The sequence below is a fragment of the Cherax quadricarinatus genome, chromosome 3, assembly GCF_038502225.1.
Source record: "Cherax quadricarinatus isolate ZL_2023a chromosome 3, ASM3850222v1, whole genome shotgun sequence".
NCBI lineage: Eukaryota > Metazoa > Arthropoda > Malacostraca > Decapoda > Parastacidae > Cherax > Cherax quadricarinatus.
The window spans coordinates 21,853,288-21,871,352 of record NC_091294.1 but is presented as its reverse complement, the minus strand read 5'-3'; the positions used below and the strand labels follow the sequence as shown (position 1 = coordinate 21,871,352).

Here is an 18,065-nt window from a genome sequence, read left to right as displayed (position 1 = left end):
GTAAGTTGGATAATCTGTTCTCATAATACAATTTTTTTGCCCTTCTTATCAGGCTGGTTTTTCAATTTATATAGTAATTTTTATGTTCTGATAATTAAATTTTGTAGTAGTTCTTGTGATTTCATAGCCAACCTTTGTTCTGACATTAATATTAGGTACTGAAATAGTACTCAGATAGTCACAAACACACTGACAGGTGAACACTTTCATCTGCCTTGGTCTAGAAATATATACGAAGTATTTACAGTGGACCTTCGAGTTTCGAACATACCGATTATCGACCTTTTTGAGTTTCGACCGCTTTTTTCGAAAGAAGTTTGCTCCGAGTATCGAACTCTACCCGTCTTTTGAACCACCGGGTACCGGACCTGTCTGCCAGCCCGCTCTGTCTGCGTCCTCGTGCAGGCATCGTGAGCAGTCTGGCTTTGTTGATGCTTGAGTGAACACTAACCTGTGCGCTCATTCAAACATTTCACTATTAATTCTTTGTGTTGAGTGCTTGTGCGACAGTGAAATAAGCTACCATGGGCCCAAAGAAACTTGCTAGTGGTACCCCTGTGGTAAAGAAAACGAGAAACACCATAGACGTGAAGAAGGAAAGATACAAACATATGAGAGTGGTGTGAGACCTGTTGAGCTTGCTAGGATGTACGGCAAAAACAAGTCAACCATCACTCCTATCCTGGCAAAGAAAGAACAAATCAAGGAAGCTGATGTTGCAAAAGGTGTTGATATGCTAACCAAAAATAGACCACAGACAGTCAATCAGGTTGAGAAGTTGTTGCTAGTGTGGATCGAGGATAAAGAGATGGCAGTGATTAACCCTTTCAGGGTCCGTGCCATAGATCTACGGCTTTACGTTTAGGGTCCAAACCGTAGATCTATGCCATGAGCTCGGCTCTCTCTGATAAGCTGTGAGCAGTAAATTTGGGCCTAGATGTGAGAGAATACATCTATGTGGTATGTGTGCACCACATAAAACAAATACTGCAGGACATAGTGCATAATGAGAGAAAAAAACTGAGACTTTAATATTCGATTAAAACAGCGACTTTGCAGTGTTTTTTCGTATGTTTTTTATAGTTGCATTTGCAATTTCTTGGTCTCATTTGATAGAATGGAAGATATACTACAGAAATAGAGATGATTTTGATTGGTTTTAGCACTGGAAATGGCTTGAAACAGAGCTCAAAATAGCAGAAATGTTAAATTTTTGCCGATGTTCAAGAGTAAACAAATGACCTCACACGTCTAATACACACCAGCTGGTGGGTCTAATATATGTTCACAAATGTGATGATATAATTTATACAATTATTAAAGTATTGCATAACAGTAAATCTTCTATTTTTTGGCTTGAATAAAAATTCATTATGTGAATAAAAAATCAAAATGGAATTCATTTGTAAAGCCTGAAAACGTAACTAATCAACAGAGGAAATGTTAGTTTAGTGCCAGGAATGTGTGCATTGTTTATTCTGGACCCTATTTTGAAATTGGAATATTTTGAACTTTGCATCAAATTGGCCAAATTACCAATTTCCGGTCACTTTATTTGTTGTTGAAACAGTTGACTTAGCGATTTCTTGTGCTCAATCGATAGAATAGAAGTAATACTAGTGAAATAGCTAAGAATTTGGTTGATTGGAATACTGTAATTTGCTTAAAATGGGAGTCAAAGTTGGCAAAATCACTGATTCGTAAATATCGCTGACACATCAAAATTCGCGAGAGCATAATTTCGTCAGTTTTCCATCAAATTTCATACTTTTCGTTTTATTACCTTCAGAAAAAGATTCTCTACCATTTCATAAGAAAAAATAACAAAATTATTTTTTGAAAATTTTTGGACACTGGTGCACACTGAAATTTGGCCTCTGGACCCTGAATGGGTTAAGGACATGTGTGCAAAGTGGAATGAGTTGTAAACTTTTGTTGGAAAGTATCACCCTGACCAAGCTGAAACAAGTCATCTCTGCAACAAGTTCAGCGACAGAACCATGTCCCACTTCGGGGAAATGTTAAAGAGGTGCCAGATACAGAGGACTGATGTCCAAATGTTTGTGCAGGAGTACCACCCTGAGCAAGCTGAAACAAGCCATCTTTGCAACAAGTTCAGTGACAGAACCATATCCCATTTTAGGGAAATGTTAAAGAGGCGCCAGAAACAGAGGACTGTGGACAGTTATTTTGTGAGACAGGGGTCCAGTGACTCTCAAGCTGGTCCTAGTGGCATTGAAAGACAGAGAAGGGAAGTAACCCCATAGAGGGCTTTGATACCTAAAGTCCTTATGGAGGGGGATTCCCCTTCCAAATGCTAACCCCAACTCCCTCACTCCTCCTCCCTATCTTCCAGGTGCCATCACCAATCTTCAATAAAGGTAAGTAAAAATGTTATTTTTATGTTTATTTAAATTTATTACTAACTGTACTATGTATGTTTGTTGTGTGTATGTAAAACTATAATGTAATCTCTATAAAATGTATTTTTTTGTGAATATTTTTGGGTTTCTGGAACGGATTAATTGTATTTCCATCATTTCTTACGGGAAATATTGGTTCGACTTTTGAACATTTCATCTTTAGAACTAGCTCCTGGAACTGATTAAGCTCAAAATTCGAGGGTCCACTGTATATGTCCCAGCAATGTTTTAGAGATTCTGGAGTACTGTATATATGAAACTCCTTGAAGCAAGGGGTAAGACGAGTATCACTCCACTGCTGACAGTGTAGTAGTGGAGTGACACTTGATGATCAAGCACTGCTCCAGGGAACTGTGGCTTTATTTGTTTTCACTGTTACACTTAAACATGTCTGTCTATCTGTCTGTCTGTCTATCCTCATCTGTCTGCCTGTGTGTGTCTGTCTTCCTGTCTCTGCTTGTCTCTGTCTCTTCCTGTCTCTGCTTGTCTCTGTCTCAGAGAGCCGCTCATGAACCAACAGGTATTGCACACGATGCAGAGTCATCACGTCTGATTTCTGATCAAGTGAAAATGCTTATTGCCAGTCATGCTTATTATGCCTTATATCTGCAAGCACAGTATAGCACTTTGTCTGCATTTTTGGGGTTATCCTAGGTAATTTACACTATGTATGATAACTGCATTTTTGTGTACCTGTGAGATAGAGACAGAAATACAGAGACAGAGATAGACAGAGACAGATACAGACAGAGACAGATACAGACAGCCAAAGTCAATCAGCCAGCCAGCCAGCCAGTCGACCAGCCAGCCAGTCAGTCAGCCAATTGACCAGCCAGCCAGCCAGTCGGCCAGCCAATTGGCCAGCCAATTGGCCAGCCAACCAGCCACCCACCCAGTCAACCACCCAGCCAGCCTGCCTGCCAAATATATATTACACATGTTCCAGAATTGTTTCTCTTTACTTGGGGGCAGAGGTTATAGGACATTCTGGCAGGATGACACTACCAGTGGTATCAAAACTGAAAAGATACTGCACATGGGTTATTATTGAGGATTTTGATATTTCCTCAACCACTTGTTGCCACATCCATCTCAAAGCCACTAAACTCAGGGTCAACATCACTTTCCTCTTAAAAGGGGAGTGTTAATATGACAAGGCATCAGTGAATCCCTGGTGTTTGCTGTGCTGTTTGCTCTAGCTGAGACTCAGTTGAACTGGTGTCCCCACAAGGTACTAAGTGGTCCCAGATTTTTTTAATACTGTGCACACCGAGTGTTACGACCCATTCTGTACTGACCAGGCATATCAGGCCATTCATGCCAAATTTGGAGGCAGGAAAAATAAAACATTGATCTACATTTGGAGTGCTAGCGGTAATAACGTAGATCTACATTTGGACAGTTTAAGGGATAACTGTCCACACATTGATCTACATTCTTCCTGCTAGTGCTCCAAACTTAGATCAGCATTATATTTTTCCTGCCTTCAAATTTGGTGCCAGAGGCCTGATAGGCCTAGGCAGTATAGAATGGATCTTAACGCTTAGTGTGTGTGGTATTAAAAAAATCTGGGAAGCACCAGTTCAAACAGCGTGGCAAACACCAGGGATTCACTAATGCCATGTCATATTAACACTCCCCTTTTAAGAGAAAAGTGATGTTGACCCTGAGTTTAGCAACTTTGAGATGGATGTGGCCACAAGTGGTCGAAGAAATATAAAAAACCTAGAAAACCCGTGTGCAACATTTGTGCAACATCCCTAAGTAAAGAGAAATGATTCTGTAACATGTAATATGTGTTTGGCAAGCCGGCTGGGTTTGGCTGACTAACTGGCTAGCTCACTCTATCTGTCTCTTTCTCTGCCTTTCTTTCTGACTGTCTTTGTCCCAGAACCACTCATAAACCAGAATCAGGGACTAAGTAAGTTTATTTAGGTACAGGTACACATAAGTACAGTTATTATACATAGTTTAAATTGCCTAGGATAACCCCCCCCCAAAAAAAAAAGATAAAGTGCTATTTTGTGCTTATTGATATGAGGCATAAGCATGACTGGTAAGTACAGCCTCTCCTCACTTACCAACAGAGTTCTGTTCCTAAGACCACGTCAGTAAACAAATTCATCGCCCCTTGCTAATACAGTGGTCCCTCGTTTTTCATAGTTAATCCGTTCCTGGAGTTGCTACTATTATTGAAATCTACGATTTGCGAATCAATTTTCCCCATAAGAAATAATGTAAATACAATTAATCTGTTCCTGACACCCAGAAGTATTAAAACAAAATATTTTTTACATGAAATATAGATGTAGTACATAAACAATACAATGGGAAATGATGAATGAGACATTAACAGCATAACACTTACCTTTATTGGAGATTCTTCTTAGTGTATGGGAGACTGGCAGAGGAGAGCGAGTGGATTGTTTATAGTTTGGAAGGGGAATCCCCTTCCATCAACACCTCAGGTACCAATTGCTTTTCTGGGGTTGCTTCTCTTCTCTGTTTCTTAATGCCACTAGGACCACCTTGAGAGTCACTGGAGTCCTGTCTCGCAAAATAACTGTGGAGAGAGCTCTGTTTCTGGCATCTCTTTAACACTTCCCTAAAATGGCCCAAGACTTTGTCACTGTACATGTTGCCAACATGGCTTGCAACAACCTTGTTAGGGTGATGTTTCTCCATAAAGCTTTCCATCTTACCCCACATAGCAAAAATCTCTTTAATTTCTGAAGAAGGCACCTTCTTCCATCTCTCTTCCTCCTCCTCTGAAGCAAGATTCTGAGCTGCGATCTGTTGCTCTTGCTGCTGAAGCTCTTGCAGCTCCTCAGTGGTGAGCTCTTCGTTGTGGTCTTCCACCAATTCTTCCACATCCTCCAAACTCACATCCAACCCCATGGAACTCCCCAGTGCCACAATTGATTTAACAACAGACATAGGCTCATCAGGGTCAGTCCCAAACCCTTCAAAATCCCTCTTGTCGACACAATCTGGCCACAATTTTCTCCAAGCAGAGTTCAAAGTCCTGGTAGTCACTCCCTCCCAAGCCATACCTATGAGGGTTATGCAGTGGAGGATGATGAAATGCTCTCTCCAAAATTCCCTTAGGGTCAAGTGAGTGTCTGTGGTCACAGTCAAACACCTGTGAAACATTGCTTTGGTGTAAGAACATAAGAACATAAGAAAGAAGGAACACTGCAACAGGCCTACTGACCCATGTGGAGCAGGTCCATGTCCCCCCTCTGGATTAGACCAATGACCCACCCCCCAGATTATCCCAATGACCCACCCAGTCTGGTCATCCCCACTCAAGGATGGAGCACTGTACCAGACCCAACAGCACAAGCTAGTCAGGTCCAACTCACACCCACCCACACCCACTCATGTATTTATCTAACCTATTTTTAAAACTACACAACGTTTTAGCCTCAATAACTGTACTCGGGAGCTTGTTCCACTCATCCACAACTCTATTACTAAACCAGTACTTTCCTATATCCTTCCTGAATCTGAATTTTTCCAACTTGAAACCATTGCTGCAAGTCCTGTCTTGGCTGGAAATTTTCAGCACACTATTTACATCACCTTTATTTATTCCTGTTTTCCATTTATACACCTCGATCATATCCCCCCTAATTCTACACCTTTCGAGAGAGTGCAGATTCAGGGCCTTCAATCTATCCTCATAGGGAAGATTTCTGATACACGGGATCATCTTTGTCATCCTCCTTTGTACGTTTTCCAGAGCATTTATATCCATTCTGTAATAGGGTGACCAGAACTAAGCAACATAGTCTAAATGAGGCCTAACCAAGGATATATAGAGTTGAAGAACAACCTGAGGACTTCTATTATTTATACTTCTAGATATGAAGCCAAGAATTCTGTTAGCTTTATTGTGAACACTAATGCACTGTTGTCTTGGTTTTTGGTTACTGCTAACCAGAACTCCTAAATCCTTTTTGCAATCGGTAGTATTAAAATCTACATTATTTAGTTTATATGTGGCATGGTTATTTAACTGTCCAACATTTAGAACTTTGCATTTGTCAATATTAAACTGCATCTGCCACTTCTCTGACCATTGCATCAGTCTATTCAAATCATCCTGGAGTGCTCTAATGTCCTCATTAGAATGAATTGGACGGCCTATTTTGGTGTCATCAGCAAATTTGCTTATGTCGCTATTTATTCCCTTATCTATGTTGTTTATGTAAATTGTGAACAACAACGGGCCCAACACTGACCCCTGAGGAACACCACTTGTGACGTGCCCCCATTCTGATTTCTCCCCATTTATGCAAACTCTCTGCTGTCTATTTGTCAGCCATGCCTCTACCCAGGAAATAATTTCTCCTCCTATTCCGTGTGCCCTAAGTTTCCTCAATAGCCTCTGGTGTGGAACTCTATTGAAAGGCTTACTGAAGTCCATATACACAATATCATATTCATTACCATGATCTACCTCCTCAAACACCTTAGTGAAAAAAGTTAGTAAATTCGTAAGACAGGAACGCCCCTTTGTAAAACCGTGTTGAGAATCATTAATCAATCTGTGCCTGTCAAGATGGCTACGAATTGCTTCGGCAATTATTGATTCCATAAATTTTCCCACTATGGAGGTATGGCTTATTGGTCTATAGTTCGAAGCCAAGGACCTGTCACCTGCCTTGTAAATAGGTATTACATTTGCCATTTTCCACTTATCAGGCACTATGCCAGTTTGTAGTGATATGTTAAAAAGATTAGCCAAAGGTATGCTAAGTTCCTCTTTACATTCCTTTAACATCCTTGCAAACAGTTCATCAGGACCTGGGGATTTGTTAGGTTTTAGTTTCTCTATTTGTCTGAGGACCATGTCACTAGTTACCGCAATCGTACATAGTTTATTATCATCCTGTTCTACGTAATCTATTATTTCAGGAATATCGCTAGTATTTTCCTGGGTGAAAACTGAGAGGAAGTAGGTATTTAGAATTTCACACATATCCTTATCACTGTCAGTGATCTGACCAGAGTTACTCTTAAGTGGGCCAATCTTGTCCCTAATCTTACTTCTGTATACCTGAAAGAACCCTTTTGGGCTAGTCTTTGAATCCCTTTTGACCTTAACCTCATAATCTCTTTTTGCTTTTCTTATTCCTTTCTTTATTTCTCTCTTTAATTGAATATATTGATTTCTTAACTGCCCATCCCCTCTTCTGATACGCCTATATATGCCTCTCTTTTGACCAATGAGATGTTTTAATCTATTATTCATCCATTTGGGATCATTTTTGTTAGATCTAATTTCCCTACTCAGAACAAAAGTTGTCTACGCAGCTAGAACTATGCTCTGAAAAACGTCATATTGGCATCCAAGATCACCTACCTGACCCATAGTTAGGACATCCCAATTTATCCCACCCAAGTAATTTTTCAGTCCCATGAAGTCGGCCAAGTGAAAATCTGGGACAGAGATTTGATTGCAGTTATCTGGGTAATTCCATGATATATTGAAACTAAGTGATTTGTTATCACTTTCCCCCAGCTCATCATTAACCTCAAGATTATTAATTAGTGAATCTTTGTTGTCAAGAACCAAGTCAAGCAGATTGTTTCCTCTAGGTGGTTCTGTCACAACCTGTTCTAAAAAGCAATCCTGAACCGTATCAAGAAAGTCACTAGACTCAAGATTTCCTGTCATATTGTTCCAATCAATTTGTCTAAAGTTAAAATCTCCCATTATCACAACATTTTCCTATCTAGATGCCTTATGAATTTCGTCCCATAACAGCTTACTGCACTCCCTATCAAGGTTTTGGGGGCCTATAAATCACACTCAAAATTAATTTGTCACAACCCTCGAGAAACTGAAGCCAAACCGATTCTGTGTTTGATGTTTCTAATCTTATATCATGTCTAAGACAACAATTTAAATTTTCTCTGACATACATCGCCACACCACCACCCTTCCTGTTGACCCTATCAGTGTGGAATAGTTTATAACCCTGTATGTTGCATTCAGAAGGCATTTCTCTATCTTTCAGGTTGAACCAGGTCTCTGTTATACCAATAATATCTATATTACCTACACTTGCAAGTAATTTTAGCTCATCTATCTTATTTCTTAGACTCCTACTATTTGTATAGTAAACCTTAAGGAAGCTAGTCACTCGTTGCCCTCTAGTATCTCTCTTTGTTTGTTGATCAATTGATTTACCATTACTAGCAACTTTATTTTGAATATTGTCTTTTAAACATATCCCTGAGGTATCCCGGTAATAACTGCTGTTTTTAAACCTAATGCTGCAGCCTGATTGTTTCCCACAAACACCCATACCCCTATAATCTATCAGTTTAAATTCCTAGACAAGTCATCAATTACCCTCTCAATTGAATTGGCTAATGCAACCACTCCATCCCCAGAGAGATGAACCCTATCCCTTGCATACATATCACGTTTGCCAAAGAAAAGGCCCCAGTTATCAATGAATGGGATTGCAAGTTCCTTGCAGTACCTGTCTAGCCAGCGATTTATACTAATTGCCCTAGGCATCCACTCATTGCCCACTCTCTTTCTAGGCAAGATGCTACATATGACTGGGATCCCTCCCTTAGACCTAACTACTTCTATGGCTGACCTGTACTTATCCAGCAGCTCCTCTCTCCTGCCCTTCCCAATGTCATTACCCCCAGCACTAAGACAGATAATGGGCTTGTTCCCATTACCTGCCATAATATTATCCAACCTGCTGACTGTCACCAGCTCCAGGAAGACACACTCTCTGTCTGACCTTCTGTCTCTGTTACAAAATGCACGGTCCATATATCTTACCTGAGAATCGCCTACTATTAAAATATTCTTACCTTGATTAGCAGGGGAATCAGTGGTACCTTCAACCTCACTAACCACTGCAGTACACTCGTCTTGGAGAGCAGAGAATCGATTTCCTACCTTCACATCTCTATTAACTCTCCTCATCTTCCTTCTTCCTGAACTGTGAACCACTTGCCATTTAAAGCGGCTGCCACTATCACTGCTGGTGACCATTCCTACCTTACCAGCTAAATCCTTCTCACACTTGCTCCCAAACTCATCTATGCGAAGCTTCAGCTTCTTATTTTCCTCCTGAAGAAGTAGAATCTCCTTCTTCAACACATGAACCTGGGATTCTAAAGCACTACAACAAGCCATGGTATGGGTAACAGCCCACGCTAACTCCCAAGAGCTTAGCGGTATGACCGCACTTTACCACTGCAATGACCTGCTGGTCCATGGGCTGGAGGAGAGGAGTGGTATTCGGGGGCAAGAACTTTACTGCGATGAACCCAAACTCCTCGAAAATTAGGTCATCCAAGTTTGGAGGATGAGCAGGTGCATTGTCCATTACTAGCAGGCACTTGAGATCCAATTTCTTTTCCAGGAGGTAATTCTTCACACTAGGGCCAAACACTTCATTGAACCACTCGACGAAAATTTCCCTCGTGACCCATGCCTTACTACTAGATTTTCAAAACACACACAATTTACTCTTCATAACATTGTTTTTCCTGAACACTCTGGGATTTTCAGAATGGTACACTAGTAATGGCTTCACTTTGAAATCCCCACTAGCATTAGCACAGAACATGAGCATCAGCCTGTCTTTCATAGGGTTGTGTCCTGGCATTGCCTTTTCCTCCTGTGTAATGAAGGTCCTCTTTGGCATTTTCTTCCAAAAGAGGCCTGTTTCGTCACAATTGAACACTTGTTCAGGTTTCAGTCCTTCAGCCTCTATGCACATATTTTTCAGCCGCCTTGTAGTCCGAACTGGCAGCCTCACCATGCCTTACCACACTGTGTATGCCAGTACGGTTCTTAAATCTCTCAAACCAGCCTTTGCTGGCCTTAAATTCACTCACATCAAACTTTATTCTCTATAAGTATTACAATGCTGAGTTTACAGAATTTGGTTATTGTGTGGTTTACATGTAGTAAAATAATAATTACAGAGTGTACCACTAGAACACCTAGCATGGCTAGGCATTTCGGGCAGACTTAAATTAAATCTTAAGTTTAAAATATTACAAAATTATGAGGTAAGTTGGTATTATGGCTAAGTGACTAAATACTAGTTTGTGAGTTTAGCAATGTGAATGCTTTTGTTTTGGCACTATACATAGTTTCAGTATTGGAGTATCACAGGCCAACTTATCACTAGTTAAGTTTCATAATTTTGAGATTGAGATTGATATTTCTGTTTATGGTCAAATGGGTGAGTGAGTGTAAGTGTGAACCACCAGGTGGTATTCGTATTATTAGTTGACAGGGTGTATCAGGGAGATAAGATGTTTTCTGATGGTAGTTTTGAAGGTGATGAATGTGTCTGCAGTTTTGGAATTTTCAGGTAGGGTGTTCCAGATTTTAGGGCCTTTGACATACATTGAATTTTTGTAAAGGTTTAGTCGGACACGGGGAATGTCATAGAGATGTTTGTGTCTGGTGTTGTGCCTGTGAGTTCTGTCACAACTATCAAGAAAGCGTTTTAGGTCAAGGTTAATATTGGAATTTAACCCTTTGAGGGTTTTCGTCGTACTAGTACGTCTTACGCGTAGGGGTTTTTGACGTACTAGTACTCATAAATTCTAGCGACCTCAAATCTAGTGGGAGAAAGCTGGTAGGCCTTCATATGAAAGAATGGGTCAATGTGGTCAGTGTGCACAGTCTAAAAAAACTCCTGCAGCACACGGTGCATAATGAGAAAAAAAAAAATTTTTCCATTTTTTTTAATAAATCAGCGACTTTGCAGTGTATTTTCGTATAGTATTTATTGTTGTATTCTAGTTTTCTTGGTCTCGTTTTATAGAATGGAAGACATATTACTGAAATTGAGATGATTTTGACTGGTTTTACAATGAAAGGTGCCTTGAAATTGAGCTCAAAGTAGCAGAAATGTTCGATTTTTACCAAACTTCAAAAGTAAACAAATCGTGCCAAGCGTGCAATACACGTCAATTGGTGAGTCTAATATTCTTTCACAAGTGCACCAATAATATTTATACCATTTTTTACACTAATGCAGTAGTCTGCATAACAGTAAATCTTATATTTTTTGTGAGAATAAAAATTCAAAGTGGAAAGCAAAAGAATATAAGAGGGGCCTTGAGACGTGACTAATGACTAGAGGAAATGTCATTTTAGTGCCAGGAATGTCTTTCTTGTTTATTCTGGACCCTATTCCGAAATTGGCATCTTTTGAAATTTGTGTGAAATTGGCAAAATTGCTAAATTCTGACCACTGTACTGGATAGTTGAATTTATAAATGGGTGGTTTCTTGCACCCATTCGATAGAAAAAATGGAGTTCTAGCGAAATATTCATGTTTTTTGTCGACTAGTACAGTGAAATTGGCCGAAAATGGGGCTCAAAGTGGGCAAAATCGCCGATCCGTAAACCCCATGCCGAGACCGCTAACTTTGCGAGAGCATAATTCCGTAAGTTTTCTATCAAATTTCAAACTTTTGGTGTCGTTATGATCGGGAAAAGATTCTCTATCTTTTCATAAGAGAAAATAATTTTTTTTTTTTTTTAAATTTGGCCGACCCTGAGAACGAGTTTCGGAGAGGGCCTGTCGACCCTCAAAGGGTTAAGGTCCTGTAGATGTAGATTGCACAGTAGTAAGTGTGGATGTACTGAACAGGGAGTAAGTTTAGATCTATAAAGAGTGGGGGGGTGTGTTGCCAGGGATGGGATTTAGTGATTATTCTTACTGCGGCTTTTTGTTGGGTTATTATTGGCTTTAGGTGTGCTGCTGCAGTTGAACCCCAAGCACAGATAGCATAGGTGAGGTATGGATATATAAGTGAATGGTATAGTGTGAGAAGGGCAGTTTGTGGCACGTAGTATCGTATCTTGGAGAGGATCCCAACCGTTTTGGATACTTTTTTGGTTATGTGTTGGATATGGGTGCTGAAGTTCAGGTTGTTGTCGAGGTATAGACCTAGGAATTTGCCCTCATTATGCCTGGCAATTAGAGTGTTGTCGATCTTAATGTTAATTTGCGCATCTCCTGCTCTGCTACCAAACATAATGTAGTAGGTTTTGTCAGTGTTAAGTGTAAGTTTATTGGCTGTCATCCAAGTCGATATTTTGATCAGCTCCTCATTAACAATGGTGTTGAGGGTGGCAAGATTAGGGTGAGAGATGACATAAGTCATGTCGTCAGCAAAGAGAATGGGGTTCAAGTGTCGAGATACGTTTGGAAGATCATTGATGTATATGAGGAAGAGCAGGGGACCAAGGACACTTCCCTGCGGAACTCCAGTATCAAGTGGCTGTGTTGTTGATGCTGTGTCTTTAATGGTGACATACTGATACCTATTAGTAAGGTAAGATTTGAAATAAGCAAGCGCATTGCCTCTTATAGCATAATGGTCAAGTTTGTGGAGTAGGATGCCGTGGTCTACTGTGTCAAAAGCATTTCTTAGGTCAATAAAAATTCCTAGTGGATATTCCTTATTTTCCAATGCTGTGTAAAGCAGATCTAGCATTTTTATAATTGCATCGTTAGTGCTTTTATTTTTCCTGAATCCAAATTGGCAGGGGTTGAGTATGTTTTGTGACGTTATAAATGAATATAGTCTCCTGTGCACGAGTTTCTCAAAGATTTTGGATAGCAATGGTAAGTTTGATATTGGCCTATAGTTGTTTAAATCTGTAGGGTCACCACCTTTATGTATTGGTGTAACCCTTGCCATCTTGAGTAGTTTCGGGAAGGTGCTAGCTTCTAGTGACTTGTTAAAAAGTAATGAGATAGCATGCGAGAGGACATGGGCCGCTCTCTTGTACAATAATGGTGGGACATGAGACAGATTCCCTGAGCTATTTTTAAGTGCCTTTATAATCTCGGTGACTTCCGTGGGCTCAGTTGGAGCAAGATAGAAGGAATTTGGGAAATTCCCATCTAGGTAGTCCCCGGCATGGGCATTGGCACGTGGGATTTTATTGGCGAGATTAGAACCTATGGTTGAGAAGAAGTCGTTTATCTTGTTAGCTGTGTCAGTGGGATGCAGTGGTTTTTCATTAGGTTTAGTTAGGACAATATTCTTGTTTTTTTTCAGTTTGTGGGTCCCTAGAATCACCTACTTCCACAGTAGACAAATGTGACACCACCTACCACTGCTGCCCCTCTCCTCCCTACGGTTTATAAGCTGCTTCTCCGCTCATATGCCGTATTCTATTCAAGATTGATGGACTGACCACATCGACTCAAGGTTGAGGGACTGATTACCTCATTCTCCTCCTGTTCTTCAAGTTTCTCCTTTGTATGGACTGATGAAGCCACTGTGTGGTGAAACTTTTCCTCAATAAAGATACCCAAGAGTTGCACATGTGTCTAATTTAACAACAGGATCTTACTTGCCATCAGCTATCACTTGCAAATATCAGTAAAAATGCCATATTTTACTTGCTAAGAGATTTTTTACTAAATACATGTGTCCATAGTAATACTCACCACAATATAAATGCAAGCTATCCAAGAAAATATGAAAAAAACAATAAATTGAAAAAAAAATAAAGAGAAAAGCTCAAGGTTCTGAACATGTTGTTGTTTGGTTACAAGGGGTTCTTCCTTGTCCATGGAAAACTGGTGCTGTACTGCCCTTTCATAAACCAGGTATTTCAGGCCATGATGCCTCCTATTATTGACTCTTTGCTCTTAGTAGTGCAGTTTGTAAGTTGCTGGAATGTCTGATCAATAAATGTTGGGTGTGGTATTTGAAGACAGTTATTTTTCCACTGCTTATTTTGGCTCTCGTGAGGGCTGATTCACTATTGACCTCTTACTCTGTTGAGATACCTATGTTAGTAATGCCTTTGCAGTCGTTTTTGATCTTGAAAAAGTGTACGACATTACCTGGCGATATAACATCTTGGCCCAAGCTCATTACTTAGGCCTTTGAGGCTACCTGCCACTTTTCCTTAAAAATATCTTTATTTAGAAAATGTTTCGCCACACAGTGGCTTCATCAGTCCATTACAAAGCAGAAAGGTGTAAGGAGAGGAGGAGTTTGAGGTAATCAGTCCCTCAGTCTGGAGTCGATGTGCTCTGTCCATCAATCTTGTAGAATGTACAGCATAGGGCCGTAGACGTAGCTTATATACTGTAGTCAGGTGAGGCGAAGCAGGAGGAGGCGGGGTCATAGTGGTACCATCCACTAGCCGACTTCTTCAACACTTGTCCAACCTTTGGACGAAGACCTACTTCGACTAGTGGATGGTACCACTATGACCCCACCTCCTCCTGCTTCGCCTTAACTGACTACAGTATATAAGCCACGTCTACAGCCCTATGCTGTACATTCTACAAGATTGATGGACCGAACACATCGACTCCAGGCTGAGGGACTGATTACCTCAAACTCCTCCTCTCCTTACACCTTTCTACTTTGTATCAGACTGATGATGCCACTGTGTGGTGAAACGTTTCCTAAATAAAGATTCCCATATGTTGCATAAGTGTCTCAATCTTTAACTTGTCGGTTTTTCAAACCATTCATCACATATAAACAACTATTGGAGGATAGATGGGCTAGTGAGAGTATAGGCAATGGGGTCGAAGATGTATAGGGTAGGTTTAAGAATGTAGTGTTAGAGTGTTCAGTAGAAGTTTGTGGTTACAGGAAAGTAGGTGCAGGAGGGAAGAAGAGAGATTGGTGGAATGACGATGTAAAGAGAGTAGTAAGGGAGAAAAAGTTAGCATACAAGAGGTTTTTAGAAAGTAGAAGTGATGCAAGGAGGGAAGAGTACAGTGGACCCCCAGTTTACGATATTATTTCATTCCAGAATTATGTTCAGGTGCCAGTACTGAATGAATTTGTTCCCATAAGGAATATTGTGAATTAGATTAGTCCATTTCAGACCCCAAAACATACATGTACAAATGCACTTACATAAATACACTTACATAATTGGTCGCATTGGGAGGTGATCGTAAAGCAGGGGTCCACTGTATATTGAGAAAAAAAGAGGTTAAGAGACTGGTGAAGCAATCTAAAAAGAGAGCAAATGAGAGAGTGGGTGAGATGTTATCAACAAATTTTGTTGAAAATAAGAAAAAGTTTTGGAGTGAGATTAATAAGTTGAGGAAGCCTAGGGAACATATGAACTTGACAGTTAAAAATAGAATAGGAGAGTTATTAAATATTGAGTTAGAGGTATCGGGAAGATGGAGGGAATATTTTGAGGAATTGTTAAATGTTGATGAAGATACGGAAGCTGTGATTTCGTGTATAGGGCAAGGAGGAATAACATCTTGTAGGAGGGAGGATGAGCCAGTTGTGAGTGTGGGGGAAGTTCGTGAGGCAGTGGGTAGAATGAAAGGGGGTAAGGCAGCTGGGATTGATGGGATAAAGATAGAAATGTTAAAAGCAGGTGGGGATATAGTTTTGAAGTGGTTGGTGTTATTATTTAATAAATGTATAGAAGAGGGTAAGGTACCTAGGGATTGGCAGAGAGTATGCATAGTTCCTTTGTATAAAGGCAAAGGGGATGAAAAAAGAGTGCAAAAACTATAGGGGAATAAGTCTGTTGAGTATACCTGGTAAAGTGTATGGTAGAGTTATTATTGAAAGAATTAAGAGTAAGATGGAGAGTAGGATAGCAGATGAACAAGGAGGCTTTAGGAAAGGTAGGGGGTGTGTGGACCAGGTGTTTACAGTGAAACATATACGTGAACAATATTTAGATAAGTGTAAAGGGGTTTTTGTGGCATTTATGGATTTGGAAAAGGCACATGACAGGGTGGATAGGGGGGCAATGTGGCAGATGTTGCAGGTGTATGGTATAGGAGATAGGTTACTGAAAGCAGTGAAGAGTTTATATGAGGATAGTGAGGCTCAAGTTAGAGTATGTAGGAGAGAGGGAAGTTATAGTGTACGTTACTATTATATTGTACATTATTATTTTTATTATTTTTCATCACTAGCTAATGAAATACCTCCAATACTCTATACTTCTTTCTTACCACTATAAATTGCTCATAATTTTAAATTACAAGTCAAATCTTACTCCAAATTAATAATATTCATTATTCTTACCTGTCCATTTAATTTTGTTTATCACTACTTGTTTTTTTAGTCACTTTTTATTGTGTATGCAATTAGTGTATATTCCAATTACTTTTTTGCAAGTACCAAAACTATCTTTTGCTAGCTAGTACCAACTACCTCATTTTTTTTTTTTTTTACTTTTATTGTGCAATAAACTGCTCAATTTATTTAATATTACAAATCAGATCTTACTCCTAAACCAATATTATTTCATAGTGACCACCTGTCCATTTAACTTTGTTTACCATTACTTAATTTTAGTCCCTCATATATTTTCTCCTTTATTTTAGCTTTATATAACTACCCTAGTTTATACATTCACAATTGTTAAAATAATCAAGGTGCTATTCTCAGGTGCTAAAGTAGAATAAGTTCACAACTTTGCCATTATATTCCAAAACTACCTTAGCTCATTATTTTACATTTGTTAAATAATTCAGGTGCTATTTTTTAGCTTAAGACTATTTACTTTGTTTTATACTTAATTCTAACTATAGATTCACTACAAATCTTATGATTACAAGCATTGATCCTGATACCAACCTCTTATTTAACGACTTAAATGATTCAAACAGTTACTGTAATTACTACACTGCAGAACAATCAAAGGCACTTCTCAGTGCCAACAACAACATAACTATCTTTAACTACAATATCAGATCTTTAAGCAAGCATTACGATGACCTCATAGCATTACTAAATTCCTTACATGCCAATATGTCCATCATTACACTAACTGAAACCTGGCTAAAGCCTGATAGTACAGATGTCTATGCCATTCCTGGTTACACAGCCATACACAACTGTAGGCCAGACCAACAAGGGGGTGGCACAGCCATATACTACTCAGACCAACTAGAATGTATCACTAATACTTGCACAAGGGATGAACATGGGGAATATATAATAGCCAAATTCAAATCCAAATACCTACAAAAACCTCTCACATTGATAAACATTTACAGAGTTCCACAGTCAAACATTAGCCAATTTAGTCAAAACCTAGGAAGTATGATAACTGATGCACGCATGAACAAAGATCACTTACTACTCTCAGGTGACTTCAATATAAATCTCCTGCAAGACCAGGACCCACACGTTACTGAATTCACAAACACAATGAGTAACTGTATGTTGCTACCAACAGTAACAAAACCTACAAGAGTTACAGAGACTAGTGTTTCCCTACTTGACCACATCTGGACCAACACCATATCCCCTTTAAAATCAGGCATAATTACAGATAATACCACAGACCACTACCCTACTTTTCTCATAACAACTCTTGGTAAATTACCCCAAGACACTACTAAAGTCACCTTCAGACTTCACAATGAGGCAGCCATAAATAACTTCACAACAGCAGTAGCAAACATTGACTGGCACACTGAGCTAGAAATCTATACAGATATTGACGAATGTATTAATAATTTTCTAAAAAAGACCCAATACCTCTATAACAAGCACTGCCCTAAAAAAACTAAACAGATGACAGCTAAGAGACTGAACAGTCCCTGGTTAACACCCAGCATTCTCAAATCCATAAATACAAAACACCAATATGAAAAA

At 39.5% G+C, this 18,065-nt stretch overlaps 1 protein-coding gene across 1 annotated transcript in view; it reads left to right on the top strand.

Moving 5' to 3' along the window:
- Window positions 1-13,770, top strand: part of LOC128706593 (F-box/LRR-repeat protein 15) — a 174,919-nt gene extending 161,149 nt beyond the window's left edge. The window contains exon 6 of the mRNA XM_070090712.1: window positions 13,506-13,770. Coding sequence (XP_069946813.1) covers window positions 13,506-13,520 — 15 coding nt within the window. The 3' untranslated portion in view covers window positions 13,521-13,770. The remainder of the gene's footprint in view (window positions 1-13,505) is intronic.
- The last annotated feature ends 4,295 nt before the right edge of the window (window positions 13,771-18,065 follow it).